The 25,472-nt window shown below is 36.6% G+C and overlaps 1 protein-coding gene and 1 pseudogene across 4 annotated transcripts in view; one reads left to right on the forward strand and one right to left on the reverse strand.

Moving 5' to 3' along the window:
* The window catches only part of HPRT1 (hypoxanthine phosphoribosyltransferase 1), a 40,472-nt gene that overhangs the window by 4,538 nt on the left and 10,462 nt on the right, over positions 1-25,472 (reverse strand). For all 4 annotated transcript variants that reach the window (XM_008066292.2, XM_008066293.2, XM_021716689.1 and 1 more), the window contains exons 2-6: positions 23,893-23,999; positions 22,098-22,281; positions 13,269-13,334; positions 8,364-8,381; positions 3,804-3,886 (exon numbers count right to left, since the gene is read on the reverse strand). In XM_008066292.2, the coding sequence (XP_008064483.1) occupies positions 3,804-3,886; positions 8,364-8,381; positions 13,269-13,334; positions 22,098-22,281; positions 23,893-23,999 (458 nt within the window). The remainder of the gene's footprint in view (positions 1-3,803; positions 3,887-8,363; positions 8,382-13,268; positions 13,335-22,097; positions 22,282-23,892; positions 24,000-25,472) is intronic.
* LOC103268695 lies at positions 4,287-4,832 on the forward strand (annotated as a pseudogene).

The raw sequence follows: 25,472 nt of genomic DNA on the forward strand, positions 1-25,472 counted from the left end.
TGGGCTCCAGCGATCCTTCCACCTCAGCCTTCCGAGTAGCCAGAATTACAGGCACGTGCTTCCATGCCCGGCTGATTTTTTTATTTATTGTAGGGCTGAGGTCTCGCCAAGTTGCCCAGGTGGGTCTCAAACCCGCGGGCTCAGGCAATCCACTCACCTCAGTCTCCCAAAGCGCAGGATTACAGGCTGAGCCAACGAGCCCGGCTAGAAATTAAATTTTCAACTGTTTTGACTCTTGCTAGAAAAACAGTTTTGAATCACTTTTTAAATATTTGATTATAGAGGCATTATTTATATAAATTGCTAATTTGTATACGTAATCTGCTACATTATAATTTACATAAGTAAACACGTTATATTAAAAGTGACTCTGCAAATATAGTTATAAAGTTAAATGCTAATAACATGTTTTCAAAATTTTTATTTTGAAATACAGATTCAGGCCGCAGTGGTTCAAGCCTGTAATCCCAGCACTTTGGGAGGCATAGGTGAGAGGATTGCCTGAGCTCAGGGGTCGAGACCAGTCTGGCAACTTGGTGAGACCTCATCTCTACAATAAATAAAAAAATAAGCCAGGCATGGTAGCACGTGCCTGTAGTTCCAGCTACTTGGAAGGCTGAGGTGGAAGGATCACCTGAGCCCAGAAGGTCGAGGCTGCGGTGGCCATGCATGTACCACTGTATTCCAGCCTGGGTGACAGAGTGAGACTCCAACTAAAAAAAGAAAAAAGAAAAAAGAAATACAGGTTCACAGGGTGCTGCCAAAAACAAACAAACAAACAAACAAACAAGGGAGGGCCAACATGCCCTTTATCCACTTTCCTCCAATGGTAATATCTCATATAACTATAGTAGACTATCACAACCAGGACACTGACATTGAACTGACCTTATCTGGATTTCACCAGTTTTACATGTACTCATATGCATGTGTATAGTTCTATGCAACTTTATCACATGTAGATTCATGTAATCACCACCATAATCAAGATACTTTGCATCACACAAGGCTCTCTTTTGTACCCATTAACCCCTGGTAACCACTAATCATTTCTCCATTTCTATAATTTTGTCATTACAAGAATGTTGTATAAATGGAATTTCATACAGCATGCAACCTTTTGAGATTAGCTTTTAGCAGCACAATTCCCTTGAGAAATTGAGGTTCATCCAGGTTGCTCTATGTATCAATAGTTTGTTCCTTTTTATTGATGAGTAATAGTCCATGGTATAGGTATACCAGCATTTGTTTAACCATCAACTGTTGAAGAACATTTGGTTGCTTCCAGTTTGAGGCTATTACAAATAAACCTGCTATAAACAGTCATGTACAAGTTTTTGTAAGCTTTCACATCTCTGGAATAAATACCCAGTAGTGCAACTTCTGCAGGCAGTTATATGCTTTATTTTTAAGAAAACTATCGAACTATTCTCTCGAGAGGCCATGTCATTTTACATGCCTATCACTTAACAGTTTTTTTATTTTTAAGTTAAGAGGTTTAGTTAGTCATTCTTAACCTTGCTCTTTTTTTTTTACATAAAGCACAGATTCACATGCATGACATAATCAGATATATATATCAAATATTAGAAGTTCAGGGTGAGAGAGAGATTAGAAAAAAAAAGGTTGAGAAACAGATTTAGAGCAATTACGAAGAAACTGGCTGGGCACAGTGGCTCATGCCTATAATCCTGGTGCTTTGGGAAATTGAGAAGGGAGGACTGCTGAAGGGAGGATTGCTTGAGGCCAGGAGTTTGAGACCAGCCTGGGCAACACAGCAAAACCCTGTCTCTACAAACACTTTAAAAAACTAGCCAGACATGGTGGCATGCATCTGCAGTCCTAAGCTACTTGGGAAACTGAAGTGGGAGGAATGCTTGAGCCCAAGAATTCGAGGTTCCAGTGAGCTAAGATTATACCACTGCACTCCAGTCTAGGTAACAGAGCAAGACCCTGTCTCTTTTTCTTTCTTTTTTTTGAGTTGGCCACTCTGTTGCCCAGGCTGGAGTGCAATGGCACGCTCACGGCCACCGCAGCCTCGACCTGCTGGGCTCAGGTGATCCTTCCGCCTCAGCCTTCCAAGTAGCTGGAACCACAGGCACACGCCACCACATCCGGCTAATTTTTTGGTTTATTGTAGAGACAAGGTTTCACCAAGTTGCTTACCCTGGTCTTGAACTCCTGGACTCAGGCAATCCTCTCACCTCTGCCTCCCAAAGTGTTGGGATTACAGGTTTGAGTCACTGTGCCCGGCCTGAGACTCTGTCTCTTAAAAAAAATAAGGAAATAAAAATGAAAAGAAAAAAAAGAAATTGTCTAAGTATATTTGAGCATGTTCCACCTTCAACAACACAAAATACCCTTCACATGAGCCAGTCTTTCTCAATTCTAAAACATATTCCACAAGATAATAACAAAAGAATGACGAGAGGACTAAACTCTATTCCAGAGTAGCTTGACCTTTAAAACCCTAAAGAACATGTAGAGAAATAAGCAAGTGTACTGATTGGTTTATAAGCTATTACTTAGTGCCCTGTAATGCATCACTTATACACTTATAGTGCTTGTCCCAAATCCATTTAAAAGAAAAGCCCACTGACATATACTTGCACATGATATTAGAAAAGTTCATAAGGACAAACTGCTGACATATGACTCATTAGTAGGCTTACTCTGATTCAGAGACACTTGAAAGATACTGTGATTCTTTAAAAGAAGTTTATAACAACCTGTTAATCATTTAGGAAAAAAAAATAAAGTTAGATCACTACCTGACCCCTACATAAAAACTGCAGATTGATCAAAGACTTGAAAATAAAAAATAAAACTATAAAAGTAACAACATATTTTCTTTTTTTGATGTTACTCTACCAAACCCATACTTTTAAAAATGTTTCTTTGATGTTACTCTACTAAAAAAAGGTAGTAAAAGCATGAACTCTGAGCCAGGTTCACTGGGTTCAAACCTCATCTCTATAGCTTACTAGTTCTGTGCCTTTGGATAATTCCTCATGCTCAGTATCCTTATCCGTAAAGTGGGAATAAAAATGCCACTCCAAGCTGGGCACGGTGTTTCATGCCTATAATCCCAGCATTTTGGGAGGCAGAGGCAAGAGGACTGCTTGAGCTCAGGGGTTCGAGACTAGCCTGAGCAACATGGTGAGCCCTTATTTCTACTATAAATAAAAACTTCAGCTAGGTACATGCCTGTGGTTCTAGCTACTTGGAAGGCTGAGGCAGAAGAGTCACCTGAGCCCAGCAAGTCGAGGCTGTGGTGGCTGTGAGTGTGCCACTGCACTCCAGTCTGGGTTAACATAGGCAGAACTATAAAAGCAAAAGTCAAACAGCAGAGGTAAGGCAAGGAGGTGAGGATGGCTTAGAAAAAAAGGAAGCAGACATTGTAAAATTTCACTGTGGACACAAAACAAGATGCAACAAATATTACTCAATTCCAGGAGCTCCAGATCTTTTTCTTTAGGGCCCACTCCTCCCTACCACTTCCTCAGCCACCCCCCCTCGGGATCCTTAATCTCAATTTTGCAAGGAAGTCTCGAGTCCTCTGCCATGCTACTCAGGACAAGTTTATATAATTAGCTGAAAAACCAAGTGCTAATAATATTAGGCAAGGAGGTGAATGTAATTGAAGGACTTTATTAACACATGACAAAATTACTTCTGAAAATTATTTCTTGAGTCTTATTTGAGAGTACAATACTTCATGAAGACAAAATGACAGTTGAGAACATTTATCCTTACAAAGAAGCAAATGAAGAAAATATCATATGCCAAAATGTCATACATACCTTGCAACCTTGACCATCTTTGGATTATACTGCCTGACCAAGGAAAGCAAGGTTTGCATTGTTTTGCCAGTGTCAATTATATCCTTTTAAAAAAGAAAAGACATTTAATGGTAAATAAAACCAGCATAACTTTAGATTCAGAGTCACTATATAAACATAAAATACCAAAACCCCCATTTCTTCAGTGCACCAATTATCACCAAAATTCACACAGTGAGATATTCTGGAAGCTAAAAGTCAGCTGGTCCTTGGCAAGCAGTAGGAATGCCAGTCCCTAGGACCGGATTTTGTAGGCACAGAGGTCAATGACAGCAAATTTAAATATATACATGGACTTTTTATTGAAACACTGCTTTATACCATCTTTAAAAGCATTCAAATTAATAAGGTTTTATTATAGAAAATGATCATATGAAATTGAGTATGAGCTTTTCAGTCAAGAAGTAGGACTTTACTAAAAACAAATTCACCCCTTTTCACAAGATGGCGCAGAAGGCCAAGAAGGAAGCTCCTGGTATATGTCCTGCTCCTGCCCCTCCTAAAGCCAAAGTCAAAGCAAAGGCATTGAAGGCCAAGAAAGCAGTGCTGAAACGTCCACAGCCACAAAAAAAAAAGAAGATCCGCACATCACCCACTTTTCAGAGGCCCAAGACTCTGCAGCTCCAGAGGCAGCCCAAATATCCTCGGAAGGGCACTCCCAGGAGAAACAAGCTTGACCATTATGCCATCATCAAGTTTCCCCTGACCACTGAGTCTGCCATGAAGAAAATAGAAGACAACAACACACTTGTGTTCATCGTGGATGTTAAAGCCAACAGGTACCAGATAAAACAGGCTGTGAAGAAGCTCTATATGATATTGATGTTGCCAAGGTCAACACCCTGATTAGACCTGATGGAGAGAAGAAGCCATATGTTCGACTGGCTCCTGATTATGATGCTTTGGATGTTGCCAACAAAACTGGGATCATTTAAACAGAGTCCAGCTGGCCAATTCTAAATATATATCTTCTCACCATAAAAAAAAAAATTCATGCATCTCTAATAGGGAAAATATTTTAAAAATCATAACCCTAAGGCTTTTCCATAAAAATACTCTTTAAAGATGGTATAAAGAAGTTCAAGCCATCAGAAACATCAGGGCTGTAGACTTGTGAAAAATGCAGATATCTGGGCTTTGCTAGGCAGAATTCCAATAGCCCCCATGAGTCCTGCCCCTTGGTGTGCATGCCTGAAAGAATTCCCTTGCGTATGACGAGGATCTGTGAAAATCATGGGATGGCCACTCCCGTGATTAGGTTATGTTATACAAGATAACAGCAGCAGACTGGAACAAGATTCTCCTACTGGTTTTGAAGAAGTCAGCTGCAGTGAAGAATGACTCCTGGACAGCAGCCCATCAGAAAACGGGCCCTCAGTTCTATAATCACAAGGAACAGAATTCTGCCAACAACCTGAATGAATTTGGAAGGAGACCATGAATCCCAGCCAAAACCAGGGATTGATTCAGCCTGATGAGACCCTGAGCAGGGGACCATGCTAATCTGTACTTAGCAAGTATACAAAAGATGCGTGGGAATGGCATATATATCAACTTTTAAGGATAGCTGTCACACTTCTGTGAATAAAAAGGAAGTGAAAAAATGGGGCTTTAGCTATATAATGATGCTTAATTTCTTTTTAAAAAAATATGATCTGAAGCAGATATGGCAAGATGTCAATATTCTGTGGTAGTTCATGGGTATTGTCATATCTTTTTCTGAGTTCAAAATATTTCATACTTAAAATTAAATGCAGAAGGCCCAAGTGAGTTGAGGAGGAAAGGGGTATAAGGAAGGCTTTGTGGAGGTGACTTTTAAGCTGGGTCTTAAAGGACTTGAATGTGGGATAAAAGGGACAAAGAAATGACATTTTAGGTATAAGAAATAAGGAGCAAACAGTAGAAACAATCTAAATGCTCATTAACCCATGAATGGAGAAAGAAAATGTAATATAGATGGTCCCCTAATTACAATGGCTCAGTTTACAATATTTTACTTTAGGATGGGTTTATCGGGGTATTGAAGGCATTTCTGACTTAATGATATTTTCAACTTACAATGGGTTTACCAAGATATAGACTCCATCTTTAAGTCGGGGAACATCTGTATATCCATACAATTAAACATTATTTAGCAATGAAAAGGAATGAGTACTGATACATCCACAACATGAATAAACCTTGAAAACATTAAGCTAAATGAAAGAAGCCAGACACGAAGGCCACATATATGATTCTGTTTATACGAAATATCAAAAATGGGTAAGTATTATAGACAGCAAGTAGACTTATCAGTTTGCTGGGGAAAGGAAAAATGGAGAGTGATGGCTAAGGGGATCAGGTATATTTGTGGAACTATGAAAATGTTCTAAGATTGAATGTGGTGATGATTACATGATGCTGTGAATAAAAACTTTAAATGAGTGAATGGTATGATATGTGAATTATATCTCAATAAAGCTGTTATTTTATTTTATTTTTTTGAGTCAGAGTCTCACTCTGTTGCCCAGACTGGCGCACAGTGGCATGCTCACAACCACTGTAGCCTCAACCTGCTGGGCTCAGGCAATACTCAGCCTTTCAAGTATCTAGAACTACAGTAGCACACCACCATGCCCCACTAATTTTTTTTATTTGTTGTAGAAACGAGGTCACCAAGTTGTCCAGGCAGGTCATCAACCCCTGGACTCAGGCAAACCTCTCGCCTCTACCTCCTAAACTGCTGGTATTACAGGCATGAACCACTATGCCTGGCCTCAACTGTTATTTTAAAAAAGAAGTAAGGAGCAAAGAACCAGGGACAGATAAATGGAGGTACAGGTTCTGGGAAACAGTAAAAAGTATAGAGAAAATGAAAGGAAGTTGTTGGAGAATGAAGTCACACTGAAAAACTCCAAAGAATTTAGTCTAAAGACTAAAGAATGGGAGAATAAGGTTTGAGTAGGAAGAATGATCACAAACTATTAGAAGTTTGTAGAATTCAGTAAGGCAGAAAGATGTGAATAGGGAGACCGAAGGCCAAAATAAATAAATATATATACACACATATATATCTTTATGTATATATACGGCAATTAGATAGTGATAAGTGATGTGGAAAATAAAACACTGAAGAGAAAGAGGAAGTTGACGGAGTGGAAATGTGAGATTTTATATAGGATGTCCAGGGAAGGGCTTAACAAGAAAGTGACACGAGTAAAACCAAGGGTTAAACCTTAGCATGCATAAGAATCACCTGGAGACTTGTTAAAACATAGCTTGCTGGGCCTCGTCACAGAGATTTTGATTCAGTGATTCCCAGCTGATGCTTTTGGTCTAGGGACCACACTTTGAGAACCACAAAGCTAAAGGAAGTGAAGATTTGAATCCTCACTTAGGAAACTGCTTAGCTTCTTTGTGCTTGTTTCCTTAGCACTTAGAACAGTGTCTGGCAAGACAGATAAAATAAGTGACATTGGGTACACTAAAAGTGGGGAAGTGGGGAAGGAGATTAGGGTTCAGAAATTACCAATTGGGCACAATGTTCACTATCTGAGGAATGGGCCACCTGAGACCCAATCCCCACCACTATACAATACGTCCATGTAATAAACATGCATTTGTACTCCCTGACTCTAAAATAAAATAAAATTTAAAAACAAAACTTACAAATACTAACTTTTTTTACAATAGCACTATACAAATTTTTATAATAGAACACACTGAGTATGCTATAGCGGCAAACAATCCAAGATAGATTCATTTCTTGCTAAAACTACATGTCCATCACGGGTCAGCTGGGAGAGCTTTTCCTGCATCATCATCACATTCCTTGAGTTAGTCACTAATGGAAGCAATGGGGAAAAAACAGGTATGAAACACATACATATAAATACTCTGCCCAGTGAGATGTGTCTACCTGCTTCAGAACAAGTCACATGAACTTCAAAGTTCTGAAGAACTACAATCCAATCCCAGGGAGTAGATGGGAAGCAGATACTGATACAGAGCTACATAATCTATTACAGAGTTCATAAGTTATTTCCATTTTTCATACATTGTTCTGTATATGTTATATCTTAGGCCTTAAAAGACAACTCATAATTTAAAAAAAAAGAATAGTGTGTGGCAAAGCAAGCACTGGATAAATTTGGCTATTATTACAAACAAAATACTTTAGTACATAACAAGTGAAACATAGTATATAAATTATAAATATTTTTTGTAAGTAACAGTTATTACATAAGACAAAGTGTCAGCATGACACTTGATTATATGTGTATATATATTTATATAGTTATAACACTTTTAGAAAGAAAAAAATCAAACTAAAAAGGAGAGAGAGAAAATATACCAATTTTTTCTGTTATTAGTAAAAATACATTACTAAGTAGTCTTTAAAAGAAAACCAGTCTCACTCCTTTCGAACACAAGCCCACCATTAAAGCTGATGCAGAGGAATTTCCATGGCTTACCTTTAGGATGGTACACACTTAGTTAGAAAATTATAAACACTATATTAAAAATAAATGTAGAACTTACTTCAACAATCAAGACATTCTAGAAGAAAAAGAAATGAAAATCAGTATAATGAATTACAGTATTTCCAACTATAAGTCAAATCACATCAAAACAACTCAAGAAATTATCCATATTACATATGGATAATATAATAATATTACATTATATTATTATATTATTATATTATATTATATTATTATAATATTACATTATATTAAACCCTGTTTTAAATAAGTAGGCCATCTGTTGGGATTTAGAAGTCTCTAATACTGAAATTTTAATTGCAGTAAAATTTTAAAACATAATTTGATTCGTGTGTTTTTAAAAAGCTTTCATTACTTAATAGGAGGTCTAATTTTGGGCAAGTCTTGGAATTTCTCTGGGCCTCAGTTTCCCATGCATAAAATAAGAAACTTGAACTAATTGATCTCTTATGATCTTTAGACTCTAAGAATAGTGTGAAGAACTATAATTTTTATAATGATTCTAGAGTCATGTAATTTAACTTACCATATGGAATCCAATTCAAAACCCATTTTCTCATTAGGCTAAAACTGATCTGTATTTTCTGGATGTGTCCATATTCTTGGACTACACTGGTGAAAAATACCAATGCTTCCCTCAACCATAATCCCTCACCCAACTTTCTACGTCTCAGAATTTTATAGCTACAAGAATCCTTAAGAGAAAATACCATCTAACGTATAACCCTAAAGTGAAGAAAGGTTCTATCTGTTCTTATGTTAGTTGTAAGAATGAGGCAGCATTTTGCATATTGGTTATAAGTGTTGCCACAAGAAGATTTCTGCTGTACTGTTTATCTGTTTATTTGTAGTCCTCATCATACTGTGTCATATAACTACAGCATCAGAATTTTAATGTTCTATATATAGTCTTCTAAGACAGTAGTTACCAAGGTAGAGAACACATGATCCACTGGATTGCAAGAAAGACTAGAATTTTTTCTTGTTTTCTCACCTTGTTTAGTCTATATTTTGTATGTATTTTATGACATATATATTACTATTATAATTCACATATAATTTACATATGTATTACAAATATATTTTATAAATTGGGCATGCAAATAAAAGTTTGGAGAATCACTGCTCTCTAGGTATTAGAAGTAAACTTATAACCAAGTAATACATTAACTTTTCCCATGTCTCAAAGCAGTTTATCAGGAGGCTGAGGCTGAGCCCAGGAGGGAGGCTGTGGTGAGCCATGATTGTGCCACTGCACTCCAGCCTGGGCGACAGAGTGAGACTCTGACTCCAAAGAAAAAATCGTGAATACATTAATATACCAAAAAAAAAGTCACGTATTGCCTGAGCCCGCGGGTTCGAGACCTGCCTGGGCAACTTGGCGAGACCTCATCTCTACAATAAATCAAAAAATTAGCCGGGTGTGGTAGCACGCCTGTAGTTCCAGCTACTTGGAAGGCTGAGGTGGAAGGATCGTCGGAGCCCAGCAGGTCGAGGCTGCGGTGGCCGGGAGTGGCCACTGCACTCCAGTCTGGGCAATAGTGAGACTCCAACTCCAAAGAAAATTTTTTTAAAAATTAAAAAAAATTTAAAAAGCCACGTAACTGCTAAAATGAATCCCAATATATTGTTAGAAGTACAGGTACCGGAGTTAGACACTTCTTGGCTCAAACTGTGACTTTGCCACCTAACAGTTGCTATGACTTTAAGCTTTAACTTCCTTATTTACAGGAAATGGATAATATCTTTTTCACATGGCAGCAGTGAGGATTAAATGAAATAATAAATACAGTAATTTGACAGTGGATGCTTAAGAAGTTAGTTCCTATATATTCCTTATATTACAAGTAATTTGTCTCTTCAGAAGATACTGCAATTTAATCCTTAGCAAAACCAAATAAAATAAATTAATGGACCAATCATTAATTATTGTTTAATCATCTGCTATGTGGCTCTTTCTCAACATTCTTCTACTCTAGTTAGCACATCTAAAGGATAACATATTCCCTTCAGTAACTGTGGATCACTTGAAGCAGTGATCTGCACAATGAGATGGATTATAGTTTGAAAAACAGCACTGAATTATGAGGCAGAGAAAAATGAATTCTAGTCTTGGCTCTAACACCAAGTAGCTACACAATCTTGATTAAGTTATAACCACAAAGTTTATTAGTATGAGTTTAAATGAATAAAAGTCCCATATGAGTCAGGCGCGGTGGCTCAAACCTGTAATCCCAGCACTTTGGGAGGCCAAAGCAAGAGGATTACCTAAGCCCAGGGGTTCAAGACCAGGCTGGGCAACTTGGCAAGACCTCGTCTCTACAATAAATCAAAAAATTAGCCAGGCATGCTAGTGTGCACCTGTAGTTCCAGCTACTTGGAAGGTTGAGGTGGAAGGATCGCCTGAACCCAGCGGGTTGAGGCTACAGTGGCCATGAGCATGCCACTGCACTCCAGCCTGGGTGACAAAACGAGACTCCAACACAAAAAACAAAAAGAAAAAAGAAAAGAAGAGAAAAGAAAAAGAAAAAGTCCCATATGAAACTGTAATATCTAGACTATAATTCCAATACTGTTTTAAAAATTAAAAAATAAGGACTGCTACCATTATCGAGAGTTTATTTTATGTCAAGTAGTTACATCCCTGTTTATAAATGAAAAAAAGTTACTGGATAAAAAAATGTAGTACATATACACAATGGAATATTAGACAGTCATAAAGAAGGACAAAATTATGAATTTTGCAGCAACTTGGATGGATTTAGAGTCATAATATTCAGTGATCTATCACAGAAACAAAGAACTGAGTACCACTCATAAGCAGACCCTGAACAATTACCATAATGCTATAAAAAAGGGATTGGAAGTGGTGGATAACTGCCAGGGGAGGGAGGCAGGGGACACTTCATCAATAAGGGTAACTGATCTCAAACCAGGCAAAGTGGGGACCAAAGTGAGGCCTAAACTTTACCTCTACAATGACTATTTGTATACCTAATCCTGAATTGTACCCCACATTCTTAAAATAAAATTTTGAAAAGTACTACATGCTCATGATAAAACTTTAAAAAATATAAGAGCACAAAAATTAGAAAGTGAAAGTTTTCTCCTTCTTTCAACTCCTTTTAGCTGACTGTTAATTGTTTGGTGAATTTGCTTTCTGACTTGTTTCATGCTTATGTGATCATACTAGAATAATATCATACTATTTATAATGCTTTATAATCTACTTTTTTCAGGTAACCCTATATCATAAACATCAATATCAATATATATTTTTAATGACCTAAAAAAATTGAGGCTCAGAGGTCAAATGACTTCCTAAAGCCCATATTCTCAAGCACTTGCTAGGGAAAAAAGAAAAAATATATACATGTATCTGCACGCACTAAGATAAATGTCCCCAAAAGATAAAATGAAATAGAAAGTTCAAATAATCCCACAATCTTATCAAGAAATAGCCTCACTCAATTCATATTAATTTTTCCATTAAAAATGTGCATTACTCTATCACAAAAAGAAAGTTATTTTATAAACACAGACCTATTTAAGAGCACAGAATAATGTAGTAGGACAAGATCAAAAACTAAATCACATAAGGCCTACAAGGGTAGCACTAAAAACTAATTACAGAAGTGAGGGCTCCACATGGCTTCTAAATATAGACAAAGCATGCTGAAAGGAAAGGAGAACTGGTTTGGCAGTAGTATATAGAACAGACAGGAGGAGTAACAAGTCAACAGGTTCTAATTGCTCCTCGGAAGTTTTCAAAAGATGCTGAGGAGGACATTAGTTTGGCATGACTCTGATATGGGACCACAAAATTTCACACAAGTGTTAAAGTTTTCTTATAGGTACTCAGTCAAGTAAGTAGTGAACATTAAAATCTGAAATCCAAAGGAAGAAAAGAGCTTTGGAGTCAGACAGATCTGCATTCAAATTCAAGCTATATCACTTACTGGTTGTGTGACTTTTGCCATGTCTTTATTTCCTGATCTGTAAAATGAGGATATCATCTCCCTCACAGGATTATTGTGAAACTTTTATGAGATTAATACCTTTATATCTGGCACAGTGTAAGTAAACAATAACTGGCAGTTTTTTTAAAAAGCAGAATTCCATCATTTATAATTGGTTACTCAAAAATGTTTTCAGTGTATCAGAAGAATAATATTCAGATATCTTAAGTATCTCTATTACTCTCAATTAAACAACCTGCTGCTGAACAACCAAAGGGACAAAGAAGAAATTAAAAGGGAAGTTTAAAAATATCTTGAGACAAACCACAATGGAAGCACAACATACTAAAACCATTGGTCTACACTAGAAGAATTTTGATATAGTAAGAAAACTCTTTGAGATTTCTTAAAATAATAGTATGTTTTAATTTACTGAGTATATTTATTTACCAGAAACTGTTATAAGAGCCCTACATTTATGACATCACTTAATCCTCTTAACTCTTATGACTTCCAATATCACCCTCACCCTAAGTACATATGGGACACAGACACAACATATTGCCCAAAGTCCCAGAGTTAGGAAGTACTAAGCCAGACTTCGTGAAAGCTGTCAGACTCCAGAACTCACACTTTCAACCACTACACAATACTGCTTTGCTATCTTTTAAGAAACGGTGTGTCTATATATTTTAAAAGGCTGTATTTTTCCCCCATCTGTATCTTCTGAAGGACCCCAAATTAGACTCCCAAAGAGGTAGACAGCAGTACTTGGCAATAAGGACTTTTAAGTTTAATGTTGGATTCTGTTTTTTACTATATATACCAAGGAAAGATGATTAACCTAGATTGCCTCCAAGGGTTAAATAACCCCTGTTAAGTTATACCATGTAAACTATCTCTTAGTGATTGATTGAAAGAACAGTGTTACTAATTGACCCTTGGTATGAAGTGCTTTTTTCCTTCCCCTTCAAGATACATACCTTTCCAGTTAAAGTTGAGAGATCATCTCCACCAATTACTTTTATGTCCCCTGTTGACTGGTCATTCTGGTAAAAAAAACAAAAACAAAACAAAGCCAACTATATATATATGTGTATATACATATCTTTATGTACACATAAACTTCAAACTATCAAATGGGAACTAGAAGATTTAAGAAGTTAGCTATCTAATGTCCACAGCATTATGATATTCTAAATGATATGAATTATAAGAATTATGTTTACAGAAATGAGTGACTAGGTAACTTTCAAGTAGAGATTAGTAAAAATTAAAAAGTCCTAATTGACCATTACTGACTTAGTGTTTTTAAGAGTTCTAAAAACTGGGTACACCCGTTTTTTAGTGGGCAGTATTATAGCAGCCATCTATCTACAGTCATAGTGACTTCTGAATCATGAGGGAAGTTATCAGCATGACAAGTGTCTGTCTGGTTCTAGCCCTGTACCATTCCCATGAGTCAAAGCAAGTTTTAAGGGCTGGTCTATAGCATGTTCAACCCCAAGGATATATCCCTCAAAAGTCTAGCCTAGGCCTACATCATCTTCAGCATTGTTTGGAACCAGGTCTGATCAGTGGCACTTTAAGACACCTCTTAGGTTTCCACTTTTCTATTACAGAATCCAGTAAAAGCCCTTACAGGAGTTGCAATAGGGAATGTTCAACATCCACTGTAGTTGGTGGTGATAATGACCATAATTTGGTTGTACTGGAATCAAGACAGAAAACTAAGGTCAAAGAACAGGTGAATGAATGAGCTTAGATTTGCCCTACCAGAAGGCAAACCACACCATAATGCTACAGCAATGGCAACAGTGCAGTACCAGCACAGTAGTTGACAGAGAGATCAAGGAACAAAGTAGAGCCCAGAAACAGACCTAAAAATACATGAAGATTTAGTATACAACAAAGATGGCATTTTGAGTCAGTAAGGAAAAGATGAATTATTCAATAAATGATGTTTGGTCAACTAATTATCCATTTTAGAAAAAACAAAGTGTCCCTACCTCTCAGCATACATAAAAATAAATTCCGGATGGATTAAAATCTAAATGTAAAAAATAAAGCCATAAGTGGACCAGAAAAAAATATAAGTTTTTTCACATACTCAGAATGAGTAAAATCCTAGACATGACATGAACCCAAACTGAAAAAAAAGCTCTGCAACAAATATTCCTATTATATATTGGGCTGCAACAGTAAGAACCCATAGGAAAGTAGAGAATAAACACAAATATACAATTTATAGAAAAGAGGGCAATAACATGTAAAATGACACCATTCTGAGAATCAAATACTAAAACAATATGATTCTACTGTTCACCCATCCACATTGGGAATGGGGGAACATTCCCAATGCTCCCATCAGCATAATGGACTATACCATTACTCTTAAATGAATCTTGTTTGTTAGCCTCCATTTGAAAGGTGGTTGTATGCCAGGCTACAGTTATGAAAAATGAATAAATATGTGACGTGTGATGATGTGTTGAGGGGAAACAAGCACTCTTGTTGATGAAAGTACAAATTGGTAAAGCTTCTTTTCAAAACAATACAGCAATACCTATTAAAATTGTACACATGCATACCATTTGACACAGCAATCTCACTTCCAGGAATCAATGCTACAAAAACATTCACAAGTATGTAAAAGTACATTCAAGAATGTTCACTGTTATCAATTGTTCACAAAAACAATCAATATATCTATTAATAGGGAACTATTTAAATTAATCAAGTTCATCTACATAACATAATAACATATAGCCATTAAGAAGAATCTGGTAATCTAATACACATTGATATGGAACAATGCTAATTAAAAACACCAAGGAGCAGAACAATGTGTTGTTGCCTATACAATTTTTTTATTCAGCATTAAAAATATTTTATAACAGCAAATGTCTCTGAGCAGTGAGAATGAGGATTATGAGACGTTTTACTTTTATATACTTCTATTTTTGTATGTGCTTCTATAGACATGTCCATATTTAATAGCGTTATTTTTAAAAAATACAAATGGACCAATACGATTTATTTGGTGTTGCAAAGTGAACATATAACTTCTGATATTTTTTAAAAAAACCTTTTCATTTTAGGGAAATGACAGACACCCCTTATTCTAACAACAACAACAACAGCAAAGGCTCCAGGTGACAGTGAATCATGCTACATGATTTATACTGTAAAGCTTGTGAAATAGTGACATCTTCTGTAGAAACTTGGTATTACAGTCCATCTCCAGTTGATCCTTTTTTTACAAAGCTGAAAGGACAAGTAAATATGTGAGAACTGAAGAGTGGAGTCATGCAAAAATAGCTGTGATACAAAGGCTATAGTGACAAGGCAAGAGCCCAGAGAACTCTAAGCATGAAGACATTGATGCTGTACTAGCATCCAAACCTCCATACTCCTGTTTGCCCCAAGGTTTTTAGCTTACGTATCTTCGAGGCTTTTTGCATGGAAACATTGCCACTTTTAATTTATTCATTTTTCATAACTTTGTAGCCTGGCATACAGCTACCTTTCAAATGGAGGCTAACAAATAAGATTCATTTAAGAGTAATGGTATACTCCATTGTGCTGGAACACAGATATAAGTGCCCAAATTGTATACAAATGGCATCCATGGATCAATTACCCCACCTGGGTAGCCAGAGGAACTGCACGAACCTCCCTCCCTTCTTGTCTAGAACAACTTTCCCACCAAATCCTTTTACAAAGTGCCTCTTATGTGCTTCATCTTTAATTATGGTGAAGTGTAGGATGAAAGGACAGGAATGGGTAAGGGAAAAGCCCCCTCCAGAGTTGTTCTACTCTGTCCTCTGCCATCCCATCTCCTCACTCCCCTCAGAGTTCAATCTTTCCTCAACTCAGAGTGTCACTGTCAACTACATAAAATTCCCAGAGAAGCTTCTTGGGTCTACAAATACATATCCTTAGTGTCTATGCTTCTATTTTGACTACCTCTCCAGTCTAGGTAAAAAAATGAGAAAGATAATAGGAACGAACTTTGTTTATACCTACTTATCCATCCCTAGGAATTTTGAAAACCTCTAGGTAGCAATAATAACTGCAATAAGAACCGCAGTTTAGTATAGGAACGAGGAGGAAAAACTGTATAAAAATACATAATAAATGAGTTGGAAAAAACTGCTTGGAATTAACTGGCAGGTAGACATTGTAAGGAAAGGAAGCAGAGAGGCCAATCACCAAGGCTAGGTTTCCAAGAGGGCATGATGAGAGTATTTCCGAAGTAGGAAGTCCTGGCTCCACATTCCCTTACCAGTTTAGCACTATGTAGCTTGCTTTCTGCAGTGAACTTAAGATCATTCTTTCATGACCCTAGAATGGAGTTTTCTTACTGGGAAACAGTCATTCTCTCAACACCTAAGTAGGTCCCATGTCTACCACAGTCAATCACATTTTCTCTTCACACCATAATCTCTCAACCATCCTCTGTCCTTGAACTATTTTTCTATACCCTGATCAAATACCAACTAAAGTGACAATGTTAGAATACTGTTAGAAATAGACTGTACCTTAGATGAAAAATGGCAGATATCCCATTTTCTAAAACATATATGCAGAAAATATAAGTCTGGAATGATATATACCGAAGTAATAGGTTAATTTATTTATCTGTATTTTATGAATTATTTTAAATTAACACCAGTTTTTTAAAAAGGTTATTATCAGTTAGAAAAATGACGCTGATGAAGCAGGGCCCTTACCAATCATCTAGCCCTACAATGTCCAATACAGTAGCCATTAGCCACATGTGGGAATTTAAAGTACTTAAAAATTCAGTTCTCATGTTTTACAAGACATATTTCAAGTGCTCAATAGTCAACTGTGGCTAGTGGCTCTGCAGCAGACAGCACAAAAGTAAAACATTTACACCATCACAAAAAGTTCTATTGAATAGCACTGTTCTAATTAAATAAAAGATACTATTCAGCACAACATGGTAATAGAAAAGATTGAAGAGCTAATATTGATCCTTAAAAGCCTGGTATTTTTAAGTACACTATTTTCAATTCTTCAGAAGTTATTGCATCCTATCTTCATGAGTTTCATTCCATGACTGGTTTGGGATTAAGATCTGATAAAATAAACGTGTTCAACAGAACCACTTCTCATGGTATAAGAGTACCTTGTATACAACAGATAATCAATATGCATTTGCTAAAGGAATTAATCACTTTTCTTAAAATTTCTCCAAATTTGTGGTTTCACAGCACCAAACCTGAACACTACACCTTTATGTTCTAAGAACCAGGGCGCTTGTACAATACTTAAGTTGCCTGATAAGGACTACATCAAAGTGAAATGTCATGGGAAAGAATTAGAAAGTATACTTTTGACCCAAGTTCTGTTAAAGTGTCCTTATACCACAGATAATACACACCCCCATTCCTGCCAAATTATTTCCCTCATCCCCATCTATAGTCTCAATTCATTAAGCAGGAGATAGGCATGAATCACTTCATTTGTTTTACAGATAGATTTACAGAAGATAAGCTCTAGATAATCTAGTATCACCATCTAAGTGGAGTACCTAATCTACACTTAACCTTTGTCAAGAAATAAAAGCATACTAAAAATATTGACTAAGCCGGGCTCGGTGGCTCAGCCTGTAATCCCGCGCCTTTGGGAGGCTGAGGTGAGTGGATTGCCTGAGCCCGCGGGTTCAAGACCCGCCTGGGCAGCGAGACCTCATCTCTACAATAAGTCAAAAAATCAGCCAGGCGTGGTAGCGCATGCCTGTAATTCCGGCTACTTGGAAGGCTGAGGTGGAAGGATCGCCGGAGACCAGCAAGTCGAGGCTGCGGTGGCCGGGAGCGGCCACTGCACTCCAGTCTGGGTGACAGAGTGAGACTCCAACTCAAAAAAAAAAAAAAATATTGACTCAATACATATAGAGAAAAAGGTTAAGCTGAAAGCTACTGACCTCTTGTAAGTGTCTCTGATAAGAGACTACTGGGGAGGATGAGGAAATGGGGAGTGTAGGTCAGAGAAAGCAAAGTAGCAGATACATAGGATGAACAAGTCTAGAGAACTAATGTATAATATGAAGACTTAGGTAATAAAATTGTACTGCATTTGGGGATTCAGACTAAATGAGATTTTAGCTTCTCTTGCCATAAAAACAAAACAATAATGGGTAACTGTGAGTGGATGAATATGTTCATTGACTTCACTGTAGTAATCTTTTACTATCTATATATAACCCATAACATCATGCTGTATACCTGATAAAATGTATTTAAAATAAAGTACTCCAATATTTTCTGCATTTTTAATATATTCACTCAGTCTATGAATGTACATCTTTTATATGTTAAACAGACTAATCAAGCCACTATAAAGATTAAGACTGAAAGCTATAGTTTTTCTTTTAATGCCTTTGATATAAAAAAAAAGTTATAGGTCGGGTGTGGTGGCTCATGCCTATAATCCCAGCACTTTGGGAGGCAGAGGCAAGAGGACTACCTGAGTCCAGGGATTTGAGACCAGCCTGGGCAACATGGTGAGACATCTCTACAATAAATCAAAAAATTAGCCAGGCATGGTGGCACACACCTGTGGTTCCAGCTACTTGGGAGGCTGAAGCAGAAGGATCGCCTGAGCCCAGCAGGTCGAGGCTGCAGTGGCTGTGAGTGTGCCACTACACTCCAGTCTGGGCGACAGAGTGAGACTCCAACTCAAAAAAAAAAAAAGTTATAGCTCTATGAACCTTGACCGCTGTCCACTTGCAAAACTTCTGACTAACAGAGAATACAGAAATAAGAAGCCCATATGAGAGGAGCCACATAGTTTAAAAGTTTCCCCCAGTAAGACACTGAGTTCTGCACAGGGTTAAATCAAAGACCTGTATGATCTTGGGCAAGTCACTTAATTCTCTTGTGCCTCACTGGTCTCAACTGTAAATGAAGATAATTCATAACTCAAAAAAGTAAAAACAAAAAAGTTTTCTCTAAAACTGCATATCCAAAGAACAATTTCATTTACTATCAGCCATTTAGACAAGTTACACCATAATTCATGATAACTTTCCCTTTGCTTAAGGATCATACAAAAACATTTTCACCCTGAATTGTACCCATCTTTAAATAAAAATTTTTAAAAATTTCAAAACAATTTCTATTTTATAACAACTGTTCCTCTCAAGCATTCATTATTTTTTATAAACCATTTTGGTTAATAAAAGTACTACAAAATTGAAACACATTTGCAACAAAGGAAGTTATGTCTGCATACTTATCAACTGTTTCAATTTCTGAATATCACAGAGCCTTAGGGACAGAAAAAGTCATCAAATATATAATACTATATTTAATTGTTCTAAGATGCACATTTCACATTTTAATATCTCTAAAATTGACTATTACAATTGATGGCAACTTACAACTATAACTAGCAGTGTTTTCTTTCTCAGCATTAAAAAAATTAGTAGTAAATCTTAAAATCAGTGTTATCTTTAATTTAATGAAATATGGTATTCGGAATCTCCAAACAATTTCCCATCTAGGCACTAGGTGAATAAAATCCTGCCTTACTACCCAGATTAAGAGTAAGTAAACTAAATCAGGCATAGTGGCTCACGCCTGTAATCCCAGCACTTTGGGAAGTGGAGGTGAGAGGATTTCTTGAGTCTAGGGGTTTGAGACCAGCCTAGGCAACTTGGCGAGATCTTGTTTCCACAATAAGTCAAAAATTAGCTGGGTGTGGTGGCACACACCTGTGGTTCCAGCTACTTGGAAGGCGGAGGCAGAAGATGGCCTAAGCACAGCAGGTTGAGGCTGCGGTGGCCATGAGTATGCCACTGTACTCCAGCCTGGGTAACAAAGCAAGACTCTGATTCAAAAAAAAAAAAAAGAGTATATGAACTTTGATATGTGTGTATATATACAGAGAGAAAATTATTTAAAATATTAGAAATGAAAAGTGACAGTGACATTTAGGATGACTTTATTCCTTTATACTTTTCTGTAATTGTATTTTTAAATAAATGTGTTTTATAAATTAGAAAAATGCAATTTTCACATCAAAGGAAAAAATAGATAGGTGTGCTGACATTGTAATTTTTTTTTAATATTCTGGAAACAATTAATAGTTCATAGAACATTTCTTTGGGATTAGCACACATCAGCCAGCCTTCAACTCACTGTTTCAAATTGGTCAAGATCAGCATGTAAAAATCATACTAACATCAATGTTACTGATGCCACAAACAGTTTAAAATTGCTATTTTGTGGTTTTATCAAATTAAGCTGCCTAGTTTTTTATATGCATATGTAAATATCTTCCATGACAAGCTACTGAATTATTAAATAGATTAGATGTTACTTCAAATCAGCAGATAGTATCTGGAGAGTTTTTTTTTTTAACTCTACTCTTTAATAGTAAATCTACAAAGTATTTCACATAAAACACAACTTTTTTCCTATGTGAAAATTAACCTAAACACATGACTTGCTTATGTTTAAGATTTAATGTATTTTATTAGTTGAGGTCTTCAGCTTAATAATGCACTAAGAAATCAAACTAATAGAAAAATACTTTTAAAAAATAGTAAAGTTAAACTTCCCCTGTTTTTCTTGCTGTTTTTGCTTTTCAAAGAAAGAACATTCTGCACGAATCCCCAGAGATGTGTCATAGAGCAACAAAGTTGATTAAGACTGATGAGGATGAAGGGAGGCTACAGAAGAACAAAAGATAAATCATAACATGAATTGTAAGTAAATGTTTTGACCCTAAGCAACAACGCATTAAAGGCTGACCAGCTATACTGCCTAGCATTAGGTCAATCAGTCAATATCTTCTGCTGAGTAAAAGCCCAAATTTTGTGTTTAAACAAGGCTTTAATTCAAGCAAGACTTTGGCAAGTCAAAAGGAGAAAGTAATGTTATAATGTATGGGCATAAAGGGTTTTAACGGGACAGGGAAAATGTCTATGATAATGCTTCAATACTTGCCCAATCACCCATAGGACTGATGAAGACATGAAAAAGGTCAAAGACTTGGGTTACTCAAATAGATGATTAATGGAGAGAATGAAGGCTGAAAGTTAAATGCAGTTAAGTGGTCCTACTCTCAATAAAAAATGTGAACATAAGGCAAGTATGTAGTCTATAAAGACGGACTACAACACTGATTCATGAAACACCAAAGACTGGACATTTATTCTAATCTTTGATGACTAGGAGATAATTCCTATTTTAAAAGAAAATAGTAACTCATGGGGAATACCACCTCAGCATGAAACCAGAAACAAAGTAATAGTCTGAAGTAATAAAAATCAAACATTCATACAATCAAGTAAATTGTGAATGAAATTCACTTGTAAAGATCACACTGATTTGTTTCAGCCCACAGTATCAATAATCATCTGAAGATACACTTCAGATTATCTGACACAAGCAGAGTAACTGTGGATCAAAAGTGGTTTCTTCAATTTGCCAAAGCTCTTGCTCCATACGTGCTTTCTGGGAAACAAGCGTTAACCCACTTTATTTATTAAATCTAGCTCCAAAGGGCTCATGACTTCCCCAGACTCAAACTAGCTCAGGAGAAGATGTCTGCCACAAGGAAGTACCTACAAGTCAAAAAAGCATCCCAAGTCCCAACTCCTAAGAGAAAAAAAAAAACCTATAAAATAATATTCATTTGAATGCAAAGTACTAGTGAGCCTGTTAGAAAAATCTCAATGTAACCAAGTGTAGGTTTTCGGAGCTTCAAAGTATAACACAAGAAAACCTACAGTTGACATATTTTTTAAAACTTCATATATCAAATATACTTACACAGTAGCTCTTCAGTCTGATAAAGTCTACAGTCATAGGAATGGATCTATCACTATTTCTATTCAGTGCTTTGATGTAATCCAGCAGGTCAGCAAAGAATTTATAGCCCCCCTTGAGCACACAGAGGGCTACAATGTGATGGCCTCCCATTTCCTTCATCACATCTCGAGCAAGCCGTTCGGTCCTACAGAAATAAAATCAGGAATTTAATAGAAAGCTTCATACATTTAAACATTATAACAAACATCTCTTAAGTATTAAACTTCCATAAAGCACATCCTTTGCCCACATGAAGTATATCCTTGCTTCATAAAGTGAAAAACTTAATGCCTTCAAAAAACCAGGTACATCATAACATCTATCATAAATTTTTAAAATGCAAATAAAAATATCATTTTCACCTATCAGACTGGCAAATTCTGATTAAATAAAATTTCTCAGATAATATACAACCATTAGAAGAGATGTAAGGAAAAGCATACTCATACACCATTGGGAGTATAAAGTGACTAAACTTTTTGCAAGATACTTTGGCAGTACCAATACATTCATTAAACACCTTCCCCTTGACCCAGAATTTCCACCTGAATAAAGTTAAACAAATGCCAAATGTGTAAAAGAATGTTCTCTCTAGTATAGGCTGTAAGAGCAATAATGGAGAGATCTTGAGTGTCTATCAATAGTGGACTAATTAAATCAGTTATGGTACATCTGTAAAATGGAATGCTATGCAACCTTTTAAAATATATGAAATAGTTATAGATGCACTAATATAAAAACATGTCCAATAAATTTTAAAACTATATGATAGGACATACTCTTGTGTTAAAATATAGAAGCATATATGCAAATGTGAATATAGTGTATGAGCACAGCCAGTGCCTAAGGAAAGAATGTCTACAGGAGGCCGAGAGAAATGTATTCTTCTCGTTTATGGCCTCTATAGTTAGAATGTTTTACAATATAAGCATATTAATATTATAATTTTGAAATAAAAAATATAGCCAGACACACAAGGCAAGCATTCAAATACCAAGTAAGGGTTTTCACTGTAATTCATTCAAGAGGAAGTTTTCAAGCTACATGTGCTTAATAATCAAAATCTGACCATGCTTTCATGTGATTCAGCCCCAGCCCACTGCCCTGTTCAGGATTCAGAAATCAAAGACTGTGACTAAAGTTCATTATCTCCAATCTCTCTTCAATATTTACTTTGTTCTACTCCCTAGAAATCCCCATTATACCATTACTTATACTGAATAATTAGTAACAACCTTCTTTTTTTTAATAAAGAAGATTTTTAAAATAGAACACTTGTACCCCAAATCTTTCAAATAAATAAATTTTAAAAAATAAAAATAGAATGCATCTGGTGGCTCATGCCTGTAATCCTAGCACTCGGGAGGCAGAGGTGAAAGGATTGCCTGAGCCCAGGGCTTCCAGACCAGCCTGGGCAACTTGGTGAGACCTCGTCTCAAAAATAAAATTTTTAAAAATTAGCTGGGTGGCGCACACCTGTGGTTCCAGCTACTTGGAAGACTGAGATGGAAGGATCACCTGAGCCCAGCAAGTCAAAGCTGCAGTACCCATGAGCATGCCACCGCACTCCAGCTTGGGCAACAGAATGAGGCTTCGACTCAAAAAATGAAAAATGAAAACAGAATACATTTAATATTTAACAAGTTGGCCTAGTTTATGTTCCAATATTAACTGAGTAGTTTTGAGTAAAACAGTTGCTGACACTTGAAATCAATACAAGAAAAAATAAAAACCTTCAATTTAAGATCTTACTAACCTGTCCATAATTAGTCCATGAGGAATAAATACCTTTTCCAAATCCTCAGCATAATGGTTAGGTATGCAAAATAAATCTAGGTCATAACCTGGTTCATCATCACTAATCTGAAAAAGAAATACAGCTGTTTCAACGAGTGCATTACAAGATACAAACATTTGGTTGAATTTAGATTTTAAAAAAACCTTAGTCTATCAGAGAAATTTAGGTATGAGATGATACCAAGAACTGTTAACTCTGTGGGTATGATAATGAATTACAGTTACATAAGAAAACAACCTTAGTCTAGAATGTAGAAGTAAAATGACATAATATGGAATTTTCTTTAGGTCACAAAAGAAAAAAATGTTTTTAAGAACTAAGACAAATGTGGCAAAATCTTAATAATATCCTAAACACTGGTTATGAGTATATGGGGATTCATTATACTATTCTCTCCACTTTTGAGTATGTTTGAAAATTAAGTAAAAAAAAAAAAAAAAAATGTAGCTGGGTGCAATGGCTCCCGCCTATAATCCCAGCACTTTGGGAGGCAGAGGCAAGAGGATTGCCTAAGCTCAGGAGTTCAAGACCAGCCCGAGCAACATGGCAAGACCTTGTCTCTACAATAAAAAAATTAGCCACGCGGGGTGGCACATGCCTGAAGTTCCAGCTACATGGAAGGCTGAGGCAGAAGCTGTCACCTGAGCCCAGCAGGTTGAGGCTGTGGTGGCCAGGAGCATGCCACTGCACTCCAGTCTGGATGACAGAGTGAGACTCCAACTCAAAAAAAAAATGTTAATATACTGTAGTCTAACAAGTTAAAAGATTACACTGAACAAGAAAAACTGCTGTCACCCATCCCAAGTCCAAATAGCTTCTCTCATATCATAGGAGGGGGGAAAAACCCAACCCCCAAAAAAAGTGATCTTTTAAAAATCCAAGCTCCTATAAGTCTGAGAATATTATAGTCAACTCACGGAGTGCCATTACAGTAGATACTCCAAGGCTATTTAAGCAGGACTACATATTGGTTGTCTTGGTATGCCTAGCCTGTGGCTTACAAAATATTTAATAACACTGATGATAAGGCACCTGTGGTGGTAAAATGAATGTACTATGGTAACAGCTTTTAAATATTATCTATGCACCTATACACACAGGAAAAAAGAATGCAACAAAATCATAAAAGCTATTATCTTTGTCTGGGCACAGTGGCTCAAGCCTGTAATCCCAGCACTTTGGGAGGCCGAGGCGAAAGGATTGCCTGAGCTTAGGGGTTGGAAACCAGCCTGGGTAACTTGGTGAGACCTTGCCTCTACAATTAAAAAAAAAAAATTAGCCAGGCATGGTGGCGTGCACCTATGGTTCCAGGTATTTGGAAGGCAAAGGGCAGAAGGATCACCTGAGCCCAATAGGTCGAGGATGTGGTGACCCTGAATGTGCCACTGCACTCCAGCCTGGGTGACAGTGCGACTCTGACTCAAAAAAAAAAGAAGCTATTATCTTTAAAGGGAGAGCTACAGTCATTTTATTTAGGGCTTTATACTTTACTATATATCCCAAATTTTCTTATATATATATATATATATTTTTTTTTT

The sequence above is a fragment of the Carlito syrichta genome, unplaced genomic scaffold (assembly GCF_000164805.1).
Source record: "Carlito syrichta isolate Samal-C Ts95f unplaced genomic scaffold, Tarsius_syrichta-2.0.1 Scaffold308874, whole genome shotgun sequence".
In the NCBI taxonomy this organism is placed as follows: domain Eukaryota; kingdom Metazoa; phylum Chordata; class Mammalia; order Primates; family Tarsiidae; genus Carlito; species Carlito syrichta.